Source organism: Lagopus muta, chromosome 3 (assembly GCF_023343835.1).
Source record: "Lagopus muta isolate bLagMut1 chromosome 3, bLagMut1 primary, whole genome shotgun sequence".
Taxonomy (NCBI): Eukaryota; Metazoa; Chordata; class Aves; order Galliformes; family Phasianidae; genus Lagopus; species Lagopus muta.
The window spans coordinates 37232900-37251242 of NC_064435.1; the positions used below are offsets into that span (position 1 = coordinate 37232900).

Below are 18343 nucleotides of genomic sequence, written 5' to 3' on the forward strand. Positions count from 1 at the left end.
AAAAAGCACAAACTTTCAAGCCCAGATTTTCAACAGAAAACATTTACTTTTGGATTGTTTTGGGTCTTGTGTGATAAAGCATTTCTGTAAAAGGCAAGCAGAGGTCAAGCCTGAACCTTTCATAAGCTGCCTAGAAGTGTGATAGCATTATCACCTGTTTTTCACAGAAGCTAAGAGGAACTTCCAAATACCTCAATAGCCTCGCTCTGTAAGAGATCTTCTACCAGTTCTGTTTTCATACTCCCTTCTTCCTTGTAGCACGTCTTAGCTACATGTTCACATAGATCTTCATTCCAAGCTTTGTGCCTTGTGTTAGCTTCAAGGAGGAGAATTTAACATTAATAAAAACACAATTATGAAAGAGAGAACAGGTTCTAGAGGCTTTCGAGTACTTAGAAGCAGTGAAATATTTTAATTCATGCACCGATACAAATTTCTAATGCTTGACAAAATGAACTCAACTACTGGTACTCCTAGACTGTATCACCTGCTTCTGAGCATTAACATTTACCAGCTATTTGAAATAAACACTGTCATAATAGGAGCTGTTTCTCAGCACAGTAAGAAGAAAAAAATATTATTTGATTCAGAAATAACAAGCAATGTAACTGCACCTACATTGAGCTGAAATAAGCCCAAAACACAGACTGCCCATGGTCTGCTTCACAGCACTGACTCTGACCTCACGTTTATAGATAGAATATAACTATATAAGATATATGCATCGTGTGTGTCCATCCCTTTCCACTTAGGCCTAAATATTTTTTATATTTGGCACACAACAATCACCACTTCATCACAACATATATTGGAAAGAACAACAACTGCCTACGGTCTTTCAGCGTAAAAGTTTATTTACTTAGCACATTGAATGCTTTATGATTAAATCATGCAAACAGATTACAAAAACAAATGACTTCAAATACAACTGCACATTTAAAATTCACTCAAACTTTTTCTACTTTGAGATTGGAAGTTAAGGTTAATCTATCAACCAAAGATAAAGCTATGCATAAATAAACGTGTTGATGTCTTCAAGATAAAATAATCAGTGAAAACAGTATTTTTAATAGATATATCTGTACAAAGAATACAGACCAATCACTCTCCTTCAGAGTCTGATCCATTCATTTGATATAAAGCCACAAATATTATAAATCTGCATACTATTAAAGCACAGCAGCCAGTCTGCCCACAGTGTAAGATCCCTACTTACATACTGCAGTGTAGGACCACGTTGTTTGAAAAAAAAATATATGATTTCAAAGATTAAGAGGTTTAATTATACAACCTCCAATGGAAGCGTATAATGGCAAGTTGCACAAGTAAATCCCCACTGAATATTACAAAAGGTCATTAGCCAAAATTCCAAATATAAAGTCCTGACTTCCAGGTCAAAAATACACAATCAGCTAACATGTCTACTTTTGTGCATGCAAATGACTCAATAAACAATTTTTGTGTCTGTGCACCTCTTGGCAGTTTTTAAAGTAACTGCTCATGTGAAGAATCACACAGCTGCACAGGGTTCGAGTTCAAAGTAACCACAGCCCTACCCTCACAAAGTCTACATCACAGCAGTTCTTCAGATGACTGAATGACTTTCTCATTTCCCTAACTTCAGAAGAAAAGAAATTCATACTTAATTTACAGCACAAGTAGAACAACCAGAATACAAATGAGAACACTCTTATAGGCTGCAAGAGCTAAGCTTTGCATCTCCTGACACCGATTCTCTCAAAACAACAATATAAGAATATTTACATAAGAATTAGAATATAAATAATTATACTACACCATGAAATCCTCGAAACAGAATATACAAAACTTATAATACAGCATTAATTATCCGTCAACCTATCAAACAGAATACCTTAATGTTAATACAGCTTGGAAGGTAAACATAACCTACAGGTTAAGTTTTCACATGGCTGTTTGTCAGTGCAGCATAAAACATTTCCATAGTGCAATCTTACCAACTGTGTTAAATACACTCTCCCCTCCAGAAAAATGCTTCTCCTCCCTCCCCCCCGCCATAAAACACTGAGGAGTCACTCTGATAGCTCATGTCTCATACACAGCATTGTTTGAAACATAATAACAAAGGGAAGCTCAATTTAACACCGAGAAGGGATTAAACAATGCTGAGAAATTAGAACAAGATATGCTATAGCTGGAAGACACGAAACCTAAAAATCTGATCTATGGAAGTGGAAGAATGAAGACATTGAACCTTCTTTTTTTCATCTACTGAAAACATTGTATGACAATACAGCACATACTCCATTCTGTTAGCAATAACTCTAAGATTACTTTAATTGCTGGAGAATCACAGTGTTAAGTATATCTGCTTCTCGTAGTGTCAGGCTTTCATCTGTTAGCTCTTTATTTGGAAAGGTCGTCACAAGAACAAAATCAGTTGTTGCAAATGCTGGACGGGACTGGATAATGAAATCTCGAATATCTTTAATCCTGTGGAAGGGATAGGACATGAAAGCTGTGTATGATTCCATTCCAATCTGAATCTCTGAAGACAACACAACCTTCTAACAGATTGAAAAACTGTTTAGTATGTCCTATTGGTTTTACTTTTCAATTTCATCCATAGTGCTATGGGTTGCAGCCTAGAAATACTTTACTTCTTATAGGCAAAACCTGAAGAATTAATTTTAATGCCTCTTGTTTTCTCAAATAAGAGAAATAAAAGTATTAACATAGAAGTGCATTGTAAACTGATATTTAACATAATTCAAGTAATTTCAATTCCAAGTGCAAAAAAAAAAAAAAAAATCCCTATATTAATTAGCATACACCAAAAAGGTTAAAATAATAATGGAAGGAAAGATCTTACAACATATGGTGATGAGAAAGCAGAGGGGAATTATTAATGCACCTCAATAGCAAGTAGGTTTCCCCTCTTTTCACTTAGTATTGAACTAGCAAACAACAGTTCATGAAACAGACACAGCATAGCAAATACAATTTAGTTTTAATAATTTAGTTTTATAAGACATGGATGAAAGTAAGATTTTTAGAGATAAAAAACAACTCAGCAATAAAACATCTTCGAAGGTCTACTGAACGATAAGTAGGTAGATTTACTGTAACCAAATAAGCAGGGACTTTAACTTTCTATCTTCAAGGCTTATGATGCAAGCAATGCATTTCAGGAAGCCATTTTGATCATGCATCAGCAAAAATAACTAAGAGAACACTAGTAATTATTGAATAAGCTTCTGTCAACAGAGCCATTCTTACAGACGTGACTGGGAATTTACCACTTCTACCCTTCAATGCAGAGAACATAAAACATCATGATTACAGAGCCTCTCTAGCAGCCATACTGTTAAGTAATTTCTCCAACTGGTGCTGGGAAGGAAGAGCCTGGGCTGGTACTATCAAGTCTACTAAGTATGAGACATTATTGCTGAAACTTCTCATCTATTGGCACCTCAGCTAAAATTACCTTCTTGTAGTCTATGTATTTTGTCAGGTGAAGAAAGCTGCAAATTGGCTCTGGCCTTATTCTGAGACCGAAATGGAAGAAGAAAGAGAACAGGTGGACTCTTAAAGCCATATAACAGCTCTGCAAAGAAACTGAGTCCACACTAAAATACTAAGATCACCTTCAAGGCAAGATTCAAGCCCAGTTTCAGCTGTGTTCTAACACAACACTGCAGATTTTGGAGTGGGCTAACTTGAGCCTTGCTTGCTGTCAAGCATGGGTAGAACCACTACCTAAATCTCTGCCTCCTGCTCAAAGTTCTCTCAGCCACGTAGAACAGCAAGTGCAAAGCATAACTTCGCAGAACTTTGCTCTAAAACAATCTCTTAGACAAATAAATGAGGTTAGCCAACACCATTTGTGATAATGCCCCAACAATGTCAATAAAAGTGATGGCAAGCTCCAAACAACAGCCTACTAAGTTGACTGGAGCAGATGGGACACTGAATAAGGAGGAAAAGACAGAGGCATTTAACACCTCGATATTTAATAGCGATGATAGATTTTGGGGTGCCAGGACCCCAGAGTTGGAGGACCCTGACTTTACATCTGTAGTCAGTGGAATTGTAAGGGAACAACTGTATTAGCTCAACATTTCTAAGCCCACAGAGCCAGGCAGGATTCATTCCAGAGCACTGAAGGAATTAGATGTTACAGTTGGACTTCTCTCAGAATTTTAAGTGAGGTCATGGAAGTCAGGAGAAGTCCCTGCTGAATGGAAACTAGCCAATGTTACATCCATCGACAAAAAGGGCATGAGAGAAGACTCAAGAAACTACAACCTATTGATCTAATCTCAGTCCCCCAAAGAGTTACAGAGAAGACTGTCCTGTGGGACATTGAAAGGCACTTAAACAACAAAAATACTATCAGGGATAGTCAACACCAGTTCATCAAGGGAAGCCAGTGGATACAATCTTTTTGGATTTCATTAATACCTTTCATACTGCTCCCCATGGCATCCTTCTGGACAAGCTGACCAATTCTGAGATAAACAGTTTCACACCATGATGGCTGATGAACTGGTTTGATGGTAGCATGCACAGGGTTGTAGTGAATGGAGCTGCAAGCTGGCAGACGGTCACCAGCGGTGTTCCCCAGGGCTCCATTCTACAGTCTGCTCAACATTTTGATCAATGATCTGGATGCAGGACTGGAGTGTATCCTCAGAAGTTAGCTGATGATGCTAAACTGAGAGGGATGAGAGGCCTTCCAGAGGGTTTTAGAGGGACTGGAGCGCTGAGCAATTAGCAGCTGCTGGCCCTTTTCCCCCTGGTAACCGTTCACAGGACCTGTAGGAACAGCACAAAGCTGTGCCAGGGGAGATTCAAACCTGTCGTAAGGAGAAAGTTCCTCACTGTGAAGGTCATCATACACTGGAACAGGCTTACTAAAGAGGTTGTTGATGACCCATGTCTCCTCCAGCATTCCAGACACTTTTGGATAATGCCTTCAACAATATGTTTAACTTTTGGGCAGCCCCAAAAGAGGTCAGGCAGTTTAACTATATGATCTTTGAATGTCCCTTCTTACTGACCTATTCTGTTCTAATGAATCTAAACACTCACCAAGTTTCACATGCTGCCCATCCCTAGGAGACAACCATCCATTGTTTGTCAGCACTAGCCCAGCCACACAGCAGAACTGAAATGAGTATGGTGTGACCACATACCCTTCTGACTACAGGAATCAGCCTACACTTACAAACCATATCTTATTCAGTCATAGTTTAGGCAGCTTCAAGTACAGTGAAATAGAAAGTTGGAGCTCCAGATTATAGGAGCAACCCTGCCTATACTGTGGAATAACTTATCTCCATAACACCTCAGAACAAAGTGCCTTCACAGAGTCATCCAAGTCAGTCACTGGCTTCTCCCACGATGAGCTCCAGGTTGGGATGACTACACTGAAAGGCTGTCCAGAGGTCAGCTTCCTCAGGAATAGTAAGGGGATCTTATACCTACACAGACACTCATTATGGCTGGTACTGAGTCTTTACAAGTCACAGGACATCACAAGTTAGGAAAGTTTGTGACTTTGCAATTACCAAATATCCTGTGTTTTCAATTACAGAGTTTTGCTCTGATGGTCAATTTATCAATACATCTCTGTCTACAAAAACAATGCAGACCTGTGATATTCTGGTGGAATTTTATTTCCCCTTTTCGGTGCCTTGCTGATATTCATTTGATGATAAAGCACAAACCTACCAAAATAGTTATTGTCACTTGTACTGAATCACAGAATCACGGACTGATTGATGAAGAATTAATTATTGATGTAAAATTAATTTACCTGTGTGTTTGATTAAATCTTTGTATTAATCGGCTTCCATCAGCTAATCTGATTTGAATTTTAGTTGCTGGAACAGAGTCATCAATCAGAACAGGTGCATTAAGAATGGATTTGTCCTCCTCCTCTGGAGATGAAGGTGTGCTGACTATTTCAGGTGTAAGACTAGACAAGTGGAAAAAAAAACAAAACAAAATAAACAATACTTATATAATTTCTTTTCAAACACTAAAATTCCACATATATTTTTTCTGTAACTGCGTAGAACCTTACCTTTACCTGCTATTAAATAGGTAATCAGGTACAAACTGAAATATCTGAACTGAAATATTATGCATACAGAACATGAAATGATAGTCTCTGGAACTAGTATTCCCATGTCATAACTCATGGACTGAATTTCAAAAGAATAATTTCAAAAACACCATTATATTGTACTAACTGTCCCAAACTAGAGATTTAGAAATTGCTGTCATGAGCAATGTTTTACAATTCTGGGTATACCCCACCTTTTTAGAGCACAAATGATATCAGCAGATAATTGGCAACACTGCATAGAAAGTTTGCATTCTTTGTCCTGCACAGCATACAAATAAGACAAATCTGATTGGAGATAACTATTTGGCTCCTTTCTTTCACTGCTTAAATAGCTAAGACTGCACAAGATACCAAAACAAAAAAATTCTAAAATGTGTGTGTACATTCTTCTACATACAGCCTCTCTTCTCCACCTGTTTTTGTGCTGTATTTCTTTAAGTAGCCCAAGAAAGTGCTCAGGTGAAGATGCTACTGTACAAAATTGTTCGCAGCATTACTCCTATTTCTCACCTTTTTATTTCTCGTGAGCACATTTCCTGATTTAAAAAAAAAACAAACATAGGATACATACATACAGTTTGGAAACTGCTAACAAGCATTTAGTGAATTACAAAGAATCATAGAATTGCTCAGGTTGGAAGACCTTAAAGATCATCAAATCCAACCACAACCTAACCAAACTACCCTAACTCTAACAGCCCTCTGCTAGATCATGTCCCTGACCACCACATCCAAACGGTTTTTAAACACATCCATGGATGGTGACTCAACCACCTCCCTGGGGAGCCTACTCCAGTGCTTAACAACCCTTTCTGAAGTTTTCCTGATATCCAACCTAAATCTCCTGTGGTGCAACTTGAGGCCATTTCCCCTCGTCTTGTCACCTGCCACCAGTGAGAAGAGACCAGTCCTGCTCTCGCTGCGATCACCTATCAGGTATTGGAAGAGAGCAATAAGGTCTCCCCTCAGCCTTTTCTTCCCCAGCATTAAGTACAACAGCATACTGTTAGTATCTTCTTTGGAAAACAAATATATCAGATGAATAGACATAATCATAATTAGAAGCCTAGGAATACGCACAACTCAACAGCTCATACCAAATCAGTGGGAGAAGATGCTATAAAAGTGATAATTGTTATGTAAAAAGCCTGCTCACTGGCAGAATTGTCACTTAACTGTTTACTATGACAGTAATTTAATCTGAACAGAGATGATGCATATCTGACCAAAGGAGACATTCCAAACACAGGAATGACTTCTGCATTATTAGGTACCAGTTCCACTGGTAGAAAAATGTATATATATGCACAAAGTTATACATAAGAATAGGCAGAGAAATCTTGTATTTACAACAAACATCTAGCAGGTTTAAGAGCAGGTCCAGGACATAGAAGTAAGACTTGCCTTTTAGTAAGATTACATATAAGCTTCCATGGTTACAAGTGACTATAAAATCAGGGCTGGGACCTTGAAATCAAGGTGGCACAAAATGATTTCACATTGCTTTCATCACCTGATTAGTTCTCCAAAAGCCTCCTAACTGATTCAATCCAGCTTTTGGCATGGCATACGGACACAGAAAACTCAGTGATTTTTACCTTCCGAGTTTCTGCCCTTCTCCACTGAAAGCTTTGAATCGCAGTCTTGGCTTCACATATTCCTGCTCCTGGTGGTCTTCCATATCCAGGTTAACCTGGCCACCATGAACAAGTCGCTGCAGTTCCACAGGAATTTCCCTTAATTCAAAACAAGGCCCTCAGTTATGCTCTACTGCAATGAAGAATTATACAAATATCTTACACAGCACAAGTTCATGCTTGTACTCTGCTTACTTTAAAAGCTGTAAGTGCCCAATTGTTTTACAAATTGATTTCATCTCAAAATGACAGATAAAATGAAAAATTAAAATGAAGAAAAAAGATCAGCCTAGAAATCACTAACAAAATACACGGAACTAAGCCTATATGAGTAAGAAACCAAAAAACTTCAAATTTTGAAGTACTCTGTGCATCTGATGACAAATACAGAACTCATTTTATGGGTGCAAACATAGCAGAAACCTTGAGTTTTTAATAATTTCAATCATTTTGAGAAAGCAGTTTTTTTCCCCTTCACTTAAAGGATGTGCCTCAATAAAATTGCTATTTTAACTCACCCCCTTTTAACAGACTCAAGAAACTGAGCATTTATTGGGTCTGAATAGGATCTCAATTCTCCGTCATCTAAACTGAAGCCGTTCCTCCACAGTTTCAGCAAAATTTGAACCTGAGGGAAAAAAAATTGAAGTTCCAGAAAGTGAGGATACACAGGTATTTCAGTTTCCTACAGATTACCATTTATTCCAAGACCATTTTTACATTTTTAATAAAGAATCTCTTATTAATCTGTTATTTGTGACATACAGATAATATGCAATGACTTCATAATGAGTTTGACAGTGTTTCAACTACTTTTAAAAGCAGTAAACACTCCTTAATAAATCAGGAAATAAATGCATACATTCACAAAATATTGCTGATATACCAGTTAAAGCTATAATTGCTATTTCCTCAAATTGTTTAACTGCAGTTAAAGTTGATACTGGCTCTACCCTGTTTAAATTCTGAGCATTGCATCCTGGACACCAGCTTCCTTCACTCCCTCTGTTTTTGCTGCCTGCACATAGCACCAGCCAAAGCCTGTATCACTGGAGACACTGCAAATCTCTGAAGCCTGCACTTCTCTTTCCTGCAACTAACAAGATCCCAGCAAGATCAGGCTTCCCAGTAAAACTGTGCTTAGAAAACCAGCCCTATCTCAAATAATGGTAACCCCACTGCAGTGTGCTTCTGGCTCAGCAGAGCAGGCTATTACTTAACAAGCAGAAGGATTACTTAAGAGGAAAGAAGGCATCATTTCCTGGCATGCTGTATAATCAAGATGTTATAATCACAATATAATCAAGAGAATTAGGCAAAGTAAACAACGATCACAAAAGAGAATAAGTGGAAGAGCTTACCCTTCGGCTGAGCTCACCAGAAAACACCAAGAGAGGCAATCTCCAGAAGAGATCCTTCCCCTCTGGTAGCCAGCTCTTAAATAGGTCCAGGAGAGGTGGAGCCTGGCTCCACTCCTTCCGGCAGCACAGGTGAATTGCCTTCACCTGTGCTCCTCTGGCTGACTCATGGCTCGCCTCAGGTGATCAATCAGAGGTTCAGGCCGTGACTCAGCAGTTCCCATACACATGCCATGACATAAGTTCCCAACCTAAACCACATCCTTTAGCTTCTCTCATTTTTTCTGTCTTGATGAGCCTAATATCAACTGTAGCCACTCATCTGAATAGGAAGGTATAGAAGACTTTGTATTTTTGACTCTCCCTCACTTTCACATGATGACGTGATCCTGAACAAAATAAATCTGACAAGGAGAAAGGGAGAAAAAGATTAGCTTTTAACCTGGATCATCTCCCTGATCCAACTTACTGATTCTGCTGGCTTGTGGGAACAAGAGCCTGGAATAGACTGTCTTCCAGTCTAACACCTTAGGTTTTGTTTTGTTTATTTTTAAACATTGAGACTAGCAGTATAATAACCTTTGTTTCTTTCTTACTAATAAGTGGAAGAGTTTAAGCTGCATCTAAGACACAGGGAAAAGAAGACTGGAACTCATGCTCAGACTGAAAAACTGGCAAATAAAAGCTTTTGATGTTTCCACTATCTTCACATTATCAGCTAGGATGCATTTAAACTGTATAAGGAAGAAAATGAGGAATAATTTAAAAGAAAAGATGACCTGATTTTTCCCACATTCGATCTTGAGTCAGAGTAGACTATTCCACAAACTGTGTCAAGTACAGCAAAGAAGTTTCAAGATGAGAAGATGTGAGTAACCTGCATAGAGAGGATTTACAAAACCAGCTATTTATAATTTGTGCAACAGAATGGTTTAATAAATTTCAGCCACTCACACGAAAGCACGCAAAAGATGACTGCAAACATGGACAAAACTTTTCTTTTTCCTCCTCACTCTGTTTCTCAAGTAGTGAAATCAGCGCTTTCTCAGCTGTGGGTGGGCACACTGTGTCTAACTTGAGCCTTCTTTCCCACTAGTTAGTCTGCTATAAAGGGAAACCATGCATTTTCCACCATACTGAAAATAATTTGCAAAGAGAACTCTAGCACAAATTGTACACAGATTATATAAAAAACTATTAAGACACAGTGAACTGAATATTATTATTAAAGAAGAAAGGGATTCTTTCAGCTTATCTATCCTCAGAAATAACCATGCCTCGAGTTAGCATCAAAATTTAAGACAGTCTGGAACTTGAATCGTGTCTAGAGAAAACTAATTTCCATTAACAAAAAATAAATACTTCAGAGGTATTAACATAACTATCTTTTATATTTTGAATTAATTTTGTTTTCAAGCATTTTCCATCAAAAAAAGCAAAGGCTGACATTCACAGAACTGCCACTACGCTCAAATCCGTTTTCAGCTGGTTAATAGGCAGGATGAGAAAACTGCTTGGTTTCAAAATCCTAATGTGCTCAAGTAAATCTGGAACAGAGTTTAAGCATGTCTGTGGTAGCTCAGATGCATTTTGGGGAAAAAGTCTTTGGTTAAGACCTGTTTACCATAAGAAATGAAACAAATTTGCCAAATGATTACTTGTTAGTCAGCCTCAACCCTTAATTCCTGGGAAGAGACTAGAGCATCTAAACCCGGAAATCATTTTCCAGGCATAGGAAAGAAATCAAATTCATCATGAGCAGCCAGCACAGACTGACCAACTAGAAGCTGTGTTTGACCAAATTCTGTAATGAAGTGACTGGTCTGGTAGATGAGGGGAGAACAGTCAGCATTGCCCACCTGGAGATCCTCACAGAGGGGCTGTCAAAGTTTGGGCTGGATGAGCAAACAATGAGCTGGACTGAAAACTAGCTGGACAGATAGGCCCAGAGGTGGCAATGAGTGGAACAGTCTATTGGAGGCTAGTAACTAACAATGTACTCCACAGGCCAATAGTGGGTTTAGTCCTGTCTTAGAATCTTCGTTAGTGATCTCACCAACAGAACAGAGTATGCCCTCAGCAAGTTCGAAGATGACACAAAACTGGGAGGAGTAGCTGATACACCAGAGGATCACACTGGCATTCACAGACACCTCAACAGACTGGAAAAAGGGCTGACAGGAACCTCATCAAGTTCAAAAGCTGGAAAGCAGCTTGGCAGAACCTTAGAGGACACCAAGTAGAACATGATCCAACAATACACCCTTGCACCAAAAGCAGCTAATGGTATCCTGGACTGTATTAGGCAAAGCTTTGCCAGCAGGTGGCTGGGAGGCCACATCTATAGCACTGTGTCCAGTTTTGGGCTCCCCAGTACAAGAAAGACACAAATGTAATGGAGAATGTCCAGCAAAGGGTCACAGAGATGAAGGGAATGGAGCATCCTCTCCTATGTGGAAAGTCTGACACTGAGCTGGGCTTGTTCAGCCTAAGGAAGCAAAAGCTCAGGGAGATTTCATCAGTCTGTAAATACCTGAAGGTGCAAATAAGACAGAGTCAGGCTGCGTATGCTGGTGCCCAGTGCCAGGACAAGAGCCAGTGGGCACAAACTGGAATACAGGAGGTTTGCTCTGAACATCAGGAATCATTTCTTTACTTTGCAGGTTTCTGAGCAATAGAACATTCCACCTAGAGAGGTTATGGAATCTCCTCCTTAGAGATCTTCAAAAGCTGCCTGAACATGGCATCCTGGGCAACAGGCTGTAGCCGTACCTCCTTGAGCAGAAGCTTTGGACCAGGTGACCTGAATGAAGACATTCCCAGTCTCAACTATTCTATGAAGTCACGGATAACTTATCACCCTGCTAACTGCATTCAAGTCATAATCAAGGCAATCACTCCCCACAGTTTTGAAGAAATCCTTCATTTTTCCAGCTTTCCTACATTTCAACTGTCTGCATGGTCTTAACACTAGGGAAAAGGTAACTGGCAAAATAAAGTTGTGGTATCATTTAACATACAGACGACTCGCTTTTCTAAATTACGAACTACCCAAAAATCATTATTTTATTATTATTATTTTACCAAGCATGGTAGAGATAGTCAGGTGGTAGGTATCTACTAGTAACTGTCACTTCCAGTATACGTACAGAGCAAAAAATATTAAACACTACTTATAAATCACTAATTACCAAAGGATTTTAATTAACCCAGATCAGTTCTGTGAATGCCTACAGGTCTCTTCTCTGCTTTTAATTCTAACCTCCGCTTCACAACTCAGCTCAGGAGATCAGAATGCTCCCAGCAACTCAAGTTCCAAAAGTTGCACATGGTCACCCAGTCCTCTTGTCAAGCATATCCATAACACAGCCCTTAATGGTATCTACTAAATAAATATTTTTCCTCTGGGAACGCTTTCAATTAATTTCTACTGAATACATTTCTAATATTTAGATATTTGTCCTTCTTCATAGATAACTGCAGTAATATTGGTATTTTAAGCTGTAGACACACTAAGGCAGGCAACAATCAGGGACACTGTTTATGGCTATTCAGAATTGTACTTACATCTTGATTTTCTCCATATATATATTCAGAGTGCTTTTGAGACGAGTCACCCAATCTATATCCACCACCAGAAAATGACTGAAAAATAGACAAAGTAAAGCTCATTGAAAAGATATCTGAAACAGTTTATTAAATTTATCAAGGTACAATTAAAAACAACAGCAAGCTTGCTTCCATGATAAAGAGCAAACAATTCTAACTTAAGATTTTCTGTTTAGAAAGTATACATCTAGTGATTTGTATAGGATTAATATTAGTTTCTAGTCTGTACACTTTTTCAAACATAAGTAATTCAAACCAGACATTTTGATGACTGCAGATGATTTTTAAAAATCAACAATAAAAAATGAAGCAAATAATCCCAGTTCAAGCTGATTCTTAACAAAACTTCCCACACAACATGTGCAAGACAAGCAAGGGATCAGGCCCAGCCAGCATGGGTTCATGAAAGGCAAGTTCTGCTTGACCAACCTCATCTCCATCAATGATCGAGTGACCCACCTGGTAGACCAGGGAAAGGCTGCTGATGTAGTTTACCTAGACTTCAGCAAAGCCTTTGACACTGACTCCCACAGTATTCTCCTGGAGAAGCTGGCATTGGCTAAGGTCAATGGCACGGAGTTCAACTAGACCAAGTCCTGCACTTTGGCCACAACAACCCCAGGCAACGCTACAGACTTGAGTGGTTGGAAGACTGCGTGGAAGAAATGGACCTGAGGGTGTTGGTCAACGCTCTGCTAAACAAGCCAGCCATATGCCCAGGTGGCCAAGAAGGCCAATGGCATCCTCACTTGTGTCAGAAATAGTGCAGCCAGCAGGAGCAGGGAAGCGATCATCCCTCTGTACTCAACTCTGGTGAGGCTGCACCTTGAGTACCATGTTCAGATTTGGGCCTCTCACTATATGAAAGACACTGAGGCCATGGAGCATGTCCAGAGAAGGGCAACAAAGCCCTGCAGGGTCTGGAGCACAAGTTATATGGGAAGCAGCTGAAGAAACCAGGATTATTCAGTCTGGAGAAGAGGAGGCTCAGGGGAGACCTTATCACTCTCTACAACTTCCTGAAGGGAAGTTGTGGCAAGGGGTGGGGAGGGGGGTCCACCTCTTCTCCCATGTATCTAGTGATAGGACGAGAGGGAATGGCCATAAGGTGCACCAAGGGAGGTTCAGGTTGGATATTAGGAAAAATTTCATCTCAGAACAAGAGGTAAGGAGTTGGAATGGGCTGCCCAGGGAGGAGGTTGAGTCACCATCACTGTAGGCATTCAGGAAACATTTAGATGTACTAAAGGACGTGGTTTAGTGGGGAAATATTGGTGGTAGGTTGGACTGGATGACATGTGAGGTCTTTTCCAACCTTGGCAATTCTGATTCCCTGAAATTGCATTGTATCCCATCACTTTCTAGAACAAGCTACCGAGCACATATAATACACAAATGCATTGATCAAATCCTCTGCTATGTGCAAACCACAGAAAGACATATTTGCTTTCATGGGATTATGTGAGTTTTGAAGAGTCTGATGTAAACAGAGATCAAAATACCTTTGGACTTTTACCTTAGCTTTATTGAAGTCGCCAGATGCTCTTGAGGCTTCATCTAGTGGTACAGCCCCGTGCTCTTTTGCTTCTTTGAAGAGTTCAGCAACAATTTTACTTGGATTGTTAGAAGCCCCAGAAATTTGTAATCCTCTGTATTCTGAGTCACCTGAATAAAATCTTTAGAATAGTAACATTCATAAGCAACAATGCTTTAAAACAACTCTTCCCATTAGTGAAAGTAAGTCAATGAAAAATGCATTTTCAAAAACAGGGTGGAGCAATGTCAGAAAAAATAACAAGTACTTCCACAATTGTTAAATGAGGTTTTTGTTTTTAAAATACCTTTGGTTTTCTTTGTCATCACTCATGCTTCTCTCCGGTTTTCTCAAACTTCTAAAAGAATCTATTTTAAGACTGTTGAGAAAAATGAAAGAACATTCATGAAGATGACTGGCACACACAAACTAAGGAAGGACATATTGTTGATTTTACCATTTTTTAAACAAGACAATTTTATTTCTAAGCCAGACAAAATGCTCCAGAAGATCCACCTTGACGATAAGCTTATCTTCTCATCACAGCTGTTTGTCCAAGGTACACAGATGCTTAATACAGAGTAAGCCTGAAGTAGAATTCTGCTGGCAGTCTCAGAGATAATAAAGGTAATATACAAGCTGAACATCAACTGGAGAATCCTGTTTAGCAGTATTAACTTCACTTCCAATTCTTCACACATTTTAGCTGATTTTGTTGCCTAGTGAAGCCACTGCTGGCACTTTCTTTGATGTCTTGGTATTCCTGTCTATGACTATCCCAGAAACAAAGTAGTAGTTTTCACTTCTATCCTGCATGATCTTAGAAACATATTGAATGGCATTGTTGAAAAGACTTTAAAAAGAGAATTAAACTGGCATTTAATAATATCTTAGAACAAGGACCAGTTGGTAAGCTACCAGAAGACAAACGACGTTGTTAGTTTGCAATATGCCAGGAAGAGCTGTACAGATGTAAACCCTCATCCTGGAGTATTTCACAGTAAAATTCATCAATGGAAGATCTGCGTAAAGCAGCCGAGCTCATAGGCAGGATAAGAACACAACAGTCCACTATGTGGCAGTTTGTTAGTTCAGGCTTAAGAAACGTTTCACCACAACACATTTCAAATCAAAATATAGTGGAGCAGGACATCACGTTTTTAAGTACTGGTGTTAAAACAAGGTGATTCTACAGCTCCAAGAAGGCTCTGCATCTTATTTTCTTCTCAGAAAAAAAGCCACCAAACAAACGTATTGCTACAAACTTAGGTCATGGGCACTAGAAGCTCTTTCATGGTGTTATTCTGCCATTCTTAATCTCTTCTGTTTTCTTCCTTTTACACACTTTGGGCTTTGTACTTTTATGCCAACTGTCCTAAATTTGGTGAAGGTGCTAGAGATTATATAACACGATGGCATAATTCAGCAGGGCCCACAGACATCTTCTATACCTGCAACTGTGCAGACAAGTAGATGACTTCAAGAGAAGCATTATGTTTCCTTATAATTAACACTGCTCATTTAAAAGGCAACTGAAGTAATTATATATATATATATATATATATATAATGATATAATATCATTGATATAATGTAATGATGTATATATCATTTTGGATACCATGCAAATAGCAGAACTGCAGCTGTTTTCCACTTCAGATTCCAGCATGACTGCCAACAAAGAGCAAATGCTTGCCAATAGCAGTCACACTAAATATTTGAGACACTGTATTGCAGCTTTTTCTTCACCTGGAACAGGAAGCTGCAACTTCATGACAGGTATTGGTAAATAGAGCTGTTTGTTTAATTTGTGTATAAATTCTGTTCTACATAACTGATCTTAGGCAGTTTTATCCAAGAAACCCAAACTATTATTCTGCAATTTTCTTATCTGGTGCTAAATTCCCTCTTCCTAAGGATCTGCATTTGCAAATGGAAATGCATCTGCTCAAGGTGTAGTGTGCTGACTAAGCTCTTTTTCTGCTATTTGACCTCTTCTGAAATGGAGATTCATGTTGGCAGCAGAGAAGGAAAGACAAGCCAAATACAATCCTTGTTATGGCATCATTGACAGTGATGATTTAAAGACTTCTTTAGAACAATTTAAAGAACAATTAATTAAGAACTGGCAAGGTGTCTTTATAAAAGTTTTAAAGCTATATTGAATCTTCAAACCCCATGTGAACTGAAAACACTACAGGACAGCAAAACCTGGCTTTACGTCTACAAACATGTCTTCTATCCACCCAGCACCACCAAACAACTTAATTACAAAGTCATCCTAATTTCTCTCACCTCCTATAAACCCACTACTCATTTATCTGGCTAGTTACTCAAGTAATACTGACCTAAACAGAAGACTTAGAGCAGCTCTCATCAAGTTTCACACAAACTACTGATTTGCTGAATTCTGAAGAAGGAAAGAACTGCAGTATTTTTCTGACACAGCAATTACCTGAGTTCTATCTCTGCAGAAAAAAAAAAAAAAACACAAGCAACACCGCATTTCACTTGGAGCATCTTAATCTTATCTTAGGTGAAGTGGGTTTAAAGCACTTTGGAACAGCATGTAACACAACAGCTCCCAGATCAGTATGACTAAAAAAGCATTCTAAGACATGAACTATGCATTATTACAGGGATTCCAAACTTTTGACTATGAACTGCTGTAGAGCACTGTCTGTACAAAAAGAAGACAAAGTAACTATGACGACAACATTTTGTTAGCTAATACAGCACCTATTTGACACATGTCTGAAGAACAAAGCGTCCCTTACCCCTTTGAGTTACTCATCTTTGTTGTTGTTGGTTTGTCAGGATGCAATGACTGCCTTTTAGCTTCATCTTCATATAACTCTGCCAAGGCCAACTGTTGGAAACAGTACTCTTTTTAGAGGTCTAGAGATACATATGGAACAGAAATAAGACACACTAATGCTAAATGTGCACGTTATCAGAAAACTAGAGACATCAACATGAGAACTCTCAATTCTCTAAATTCAGCTTCCTTTCTATTTTATGGAAAAAAAGCAAGAAATACTCAATATGCTTATGCCAGAGTGATGCGATACTTGTACTCTGCTTGCGCTTGGTCCACAGTCTCATTGGTTACCTTCAGCCTACACTAAACTTTCAGAATACACACACGCCTATATATGTTACACATAATCTCTTCAATGCTAATAAACTGAAATGTTGTTAAGAATCCCTCTGATAAAACTGGGAAGCAAATAAATTTTACAACATAGAAATGGAAAAATACAATGCAAGTGAAGTATGTACTGGGATTATGACAGAAACAGTCTAACTGGCTGGCAAATATCATAGCAAACATTTCTATTAAGAAACTTTACCACACGGGCTGCCATATCAATGGAGAGTTCTTTTTCAGGAAACAGTGGGAGGCACATCTAACACACCATTTTTTAGCAACTTACTTTTGCCCTGAATAGCATACTACGTTGTTTTGTAAGTTTTCCTTAATTTAATATGCGATATCAAGTTGCAGGCGCAAGGACCATAAGCACATGCTAAGGAGGACCCAGAAAAGAGAGACTACCAATTAACTTCAGGTAAACCCCTGTACTCAAAGGCCCTAAGGAGTCCGGCCCCACCAAGAGCCCCGCGCTCAGCCCTACCCCCTCACGGCCACCTCTGAGTCAAAGCTCCGCCCCGCTGAGGGTCCGGGACGCCCCTCCCCGCCCGCTCGCCTGCAAATCTCTCGCGCTGGGCGGGCGGCCGCTGCCACGGTGCTGCCGCTCCCTCCGGACACCCGGGCCAGCCGCCGACATTTCCCCTTCCTGCTGAGCGGGAGCTGTTTCGCCGTCCGCCATCTTCTGAGGGCGGCAACCCCTCCCGCGGGTCGCCTTGGGCGGGGCCGGCGCCGCGCGGCACTTCCGGTTGCCATGGCAACGGAGCGGCCCCGCCCACCGGGCTGTTTCCGTGGAGACGGATGGAGGCTCGCCGCCATCGGAGAGAGCCTGGGCAGCCGGCTTCGTGTCTGGGTGCCTATCCGTGACCTCTCCTCCTCCTTGCAGAGGCAAAGCAAAGCTGAATGCATAAGCAAAGCAAACTAAATTCTTTGTTAACAA

General features: G+C 39.6%; 1 protein-coding gene across 4 annotated transcripts; it reads right to left on the minus strand.

The window, feature by feature from the left end:
• Positions 1-832: 832 nt before the first annotated feature.
• Positions 833-18113, minus strand: UBXN2B (UBX domain protein 2B). Of its 4 annotated transcripts, none has more exons than XM_048939943.1 (9): positions 17963-18113; positions 17030-17121; positions 14561-14632; positions 14236-14395; positions 12678-12755; positions 8271-8380; positions 7714-7851; positions 5801-5962; positions 833-2472 (listed from the first exon to the last, which is right to left on the minus strand). In XM_048939943.1, exons 1-9 carry the CDS (start codon positions 18083-18085, stop codon positions 2310-2312), a joined length of 1098 nt encoding a protein of 365 aa, XP_048795900.1. In that variant the 5' UTR covers positions 18086-18113; the 3' UTR covers positions 833-2309. The 4 variants fall into 4 exon arrangements, with proteins under 4 accessions (XP_048795900.1, XP_048795902.1, XP_048795903.1 ...); XM_048939945.1 differs by lacking the exon at positions 17963-18113 and adding an exon at positions 17690-17863; XM_048939946.1 differs by lacking the exon at positions 17963-18113 and adding an exon at positions 16601-16720.
• Between the last annotated feature and the right edge of the window lie 230 nt (positions 18114-18343).

Excerpts from the sequence above, each read along its gene's own strand:
- UBXN2B (XM_048939943.1), bottom strand. The coding sequence starts at position 18,085 with ATGGCGGACGGCGAAACAGCTCCCGCTCAGCAGGAAGGGGAAATGTCG. Across the intron at positions 17,122-17,962 it reads CCAGCGCGAGAGATTTGCAG|TTGGCCTTGGCAGAGTTATA; the intron begins GCGAGCGGGCGG and ends TGTTTCCAACAG. Across the intron at positions 14,396-14,560 it reads GATGACAAAGAAAACCAAAG|ATTTTATTCAGGTGACTCAG; the intron begins GTATTTTAAAAA and ends ACTATTCTAAAG.